At 45.6% G+C, this 3,642-nt stretch overlaps 1 protein-coding gene across 1 annotated transcript; it reads left to right on the top strand.

The window, feature by feature from the left end:
• The first annotated feature begins 839 nt into the window (after positions 1 to 839).
• EMB2768 (Tyrosyl-tRNA synthetase, class Ib, bacterial/mitochondrial) lies at positions 840 to 2,911 on the top strand. The gene has a single exon (XM_086810349.1). The coding sequence runs from the start codon at positions 884 to 886 to the stop codon at positions 2,600 to 2,602; it is 1,719 nt and encodes a 572-aa protein (XP_086666475.1). The 5' UTR covers positions 840 to 883; the 3' UTR covers positions 2,603 to 2,911.
• Positions 2,912 to 3,642: the final 731 nt, after the last annotated feature.

The raw sequence follows: 3,642 nt of genomic DNA, 5'->3' as shown, positions 1-3,642 counted from the left end.
GCAAGAGCCAAAAATACATGTAGCCAAAAATATGGATCTCCACATTGGGCTTGCATAAGCCTAAATACAAAAATCTGAACACTCTAAGGTTCACTCATGAAATAGAACTAATGTATGTCAAAATGTTGCACACTAACGTGCGCATAAAATATTACTGCCACTGTCGAATAAATAATCGCCACGCGCCATGCGTCAATAGATTTCCGTCGAAGCAAGCCCAATAGAGGAGAAATACCAGAGGTTAGCCGGAAATAACATACCAGACGAGGGAGCTCTCCGTTTCACACCTTTCAAATTTTCCAAGCCAACAGGACCTTCAGGAGGCATCACAATTTGAGGAGGCATGTTCTCCTTATTGGACTGCGAGGGCTGATTGGCAGGAGGAGGTTCGCCAGGAAGCCCAGAAAGTGACAACTCCTTTGTTTTTCTTCGAATGCGCTTAGGCATGGCAACAAACGCCTGCCATGCAAAGCACATAACGAGCTGCATATAACAGAGTCTCCCACACACACAGGTGCCACACAAAGCGCCATAGTCGGAGCAAACCCTCTGCAATCACACATGCCGATGTGCCACGAAGAACTCCGCCTAGAAGGTCCTCGCAAACAACACATGCTTGTGACACGTGTTTTGCATGCAGGCCCTGCGCTGACACGTGTTCTGTATCATGAAACCCTTCGCTGCATTACACGTGTACCTCATGCAACGGAACAAGAAAATCCTTGATACCATTCGAATATTCCGATTAATACCCCCGGCTCAAAAAAAACATTCGTGCCACATATTGAGTATTAAATATGGTTTTCTATTTTCCACGTAAATAAATTATGCCACTGGACATTTGAAAAAAGGCATGTGGTAAGGCCAGGGCGAGCTTCTGGCTATGGCGTCCTGCTGCACTCGTTTGCCCCTCACCCCCCTCTCGAAAATCTTCTCTTCACCTCGCCTACATCATCCACAATCTACGAGACAATTCCCCTCTCTCTTGCTTTCATCGTCAGCGCCGTTCTGCTTTGCCGCATGTGCTGCAGCATCAACCCCAACCCTAACCCTAGAAGCTGGCACGGTATCTGTTGCAGCAAGGTCTCATGCCATATCCCGCAATGTTATTGAAGTTCTGGAAGAAAGGGGGCTCATCGAATCCGTAACACACGAGGACATCAGGTCTTTTTGCGCCAGGCCTTCTTCTGCCCCTGTCAAGGTGTACTGCGGCTTCGATCCCACCGCAGAAAGCTTGCACCTGGGAAACCTGCTAGGATTGATCGTGCTTTCGTGGTTCCAGAGATGCGGCCATGTCCCTGTTGCTCTACTCGGAGGCGCCACGGCCCGAGTTGGTGATCCATCCGGTAAGAGCATAGAACGACCCTCCCTTGATGAAGCTACCATTGAAAAAAATCTATTAGGCATCCGATCCAACATAGAACGAGTTCTCAGGGTCAGGATCAGAGCTTCCAATTCATCAGAGAACATAACGGCAGATGAATTCTCTAGAGTTAGGGTTTCAGGCGCAGCAGAGAACGTAAAAACAGATGATATCTCTAGGGCATCAGAGAGCATAAAGACAAATGAAACTCCTAGGGTTAGCCTTGCCTCTGAGGATACGAGTACAGGGGTTAATGCTGCAGAAATCCCCAAGATTGAGGAAGAGGGGAACCTTCCCCTGAGAACTCATCCTGCCCTTGTTATGAACAATGATGATTGGTGGAAAGATTTCAGCTTGCTGCATTTCTTGAGAGACGTGGGGAAATATGCTAGGGTTGGGACCATGATGGCCAAAGAAAGTGTCAAGAAGAGGTTGAATTCTGAAGAAGGCATGAGCTTCACTGAGTTCACTTATCAGCTCTTGCAAGGCTATGATTTTGTGCACCTGTTTAGAAATGAAGGTGTTTCTATCCAGATAGGAGGCAGTGACCAGTGGGGAAACATCACGGCAGGGACCGACCTTATCAGGAAGATCTTGCAACAAGAAGGGGCTTTCGGTTTGACATTCCCTCTGCTGCTCAAAAGTGATGGGACCAAATTTGGGAAATCAGAGAGTGGCGCCATATGGCTGGCGGCGTCGATGCTGTCACCATACAAGTTTTATCAGCATCTGTTTGCAACCCCCGATGCAGATGTTATTAAATTTTTGAAAAGGTTGACTTTTCTTAGCCTTGAGGAGATTAGACAGCTAGAGGCGGCCATGGGGAAGCCAGACTACCTCCCCAACGATGCACAAAAGAAGTTGGCAGAAGAGGTTACCAGATTTGTGCACGGGGAAGAAGGTTTAGAAGAAGCGGTGAGAGCAACTGCAGCTTTGGCACCTGGTGGAACTACACAACTTGACTGGAAATCCATAGAGACTATTGCTTCTGATTTGCCTTCGTTTTCTACTTCACATTCAAGTGTTCTGGGGTCTGTGGTGGTTGATGTATGTGTTACTGCAGGTTTGTTAGCCAGTAAGACAGCCGCACGCCGGCTTATCAAGCAGGGAGGCCTTTACCTTAACAATGAAAAGGTAGAAGATGAAGGAAAGATTGTGCAAGCAGATGACATTATAGACAATAGAATGCTGCTTTTGTCAGCAGGAAAGAAGAATAAGATGGTGGTTAGGTTGCAGTAAGAGCACGTTATTTCAGTGTTCATCAATACAGAGCCTATTGTTCTAGGTATCATTCATGGTATCAAAGACGTGTTTTTCAATTTCTGTGCTTAAGTACATTCTCAGGGCAAGTTTGTAGGAACTAATAACCAGCAAAAATATGTCGATTCTTCGGGAGAAACGTCAACATGGCTGCAAACACTTGAGCATTGACTTATCTCAAAGAATTCTGAGTGTGGCTCTTTTGTAGTATCCTATATCCCTAATCTGTGGTTGCCTGCTGCATGTACATGCCCTTATGTGGTCATAGTGTACCACTTACCGTTTCATCCTTTTGGCCTTGGCTGTCTTTGTGCATTTGCTGTTATGCTTTTGTTATGATTATGGCGTGTTTTAAATAAGCATCACATGTGATATTCGAGCGCTTCACAAGGTTGTGTTTGACTGCTGATTTGTAAAATCATTGCAGCTGATATTGGAGCTTCACCAGAAGAGGGTATTGAAGGGCTTGCTGTAAAAGTGTCAGAAATAATATTTGAGGTCCATCACAAGGTTGTATTGGAGACTCTATTGTATCGTGAAGTTGGAGATGCCTGTTTTGATTCCAGAGCATTCTCAGAAAGCCCAGACCATGTTCATCCACCCCATAAATACTGGAATTGCTTTGTCAGTGTGTTCACAGTGTGTTTCACTTTTTCACATGTTCAACCTCTCTAGCAGCCCTTTTGCACCAGCTATACAACCGGCTTGTAATAGATCGCAAGAATAGATCGCAAGAATGCCTATCATTTTGCTGCTTACAGTATTTCTGAAGTTTCACACGGAGTGGTGCCATCGTGGTCCATGGCTTTTTCATCAACACCATAGAATTGGACCAACTAAGCAGTGTGCATATGCAATGGCAGCATGCGGTATGCAGAATGAGTTGCAGTGCAGGTGCTAAATTCTACATATCCCTGTATTGGAGTGCAGGTGCTAAATGCTACATATCTTGTAGTGATGGGATCCCTAAAGTGATTGCCATATTGGTGACTTCCTTAACAGCTTCGCTAAGCGCAGTA

Source organism: Cibotium barometz, chromosome 16, assembly GCF_041138505.1.
Source record: "Cibotium barometz isolate CiBa-2024 chromosome 16, ASM4113850v1, whole genome shotgun sequence".
NCBI classification, from domain to species: Eukaryota; Viridiplantae; Streptophyta; class Polypodiopsida; order Cyatheales; family Cibotiaceae; genus Cibotium; species Cibotium barometz.
The sequence above is the reverse complement of the archived record's forward strand: the minus strand, read 5'-3'. Positions and strand labels throughout refer to the sequence as shown.

What these genes read in the sequence shown, in the direction of transcription:
- EMB2768 (XM_086810349.1), top strand. Translation starts at nt 884, where the DNA reads ATGGCGTCCTGCTGCACTCGTTTGCCCCTCACCCCCCTCTCGAAAATC.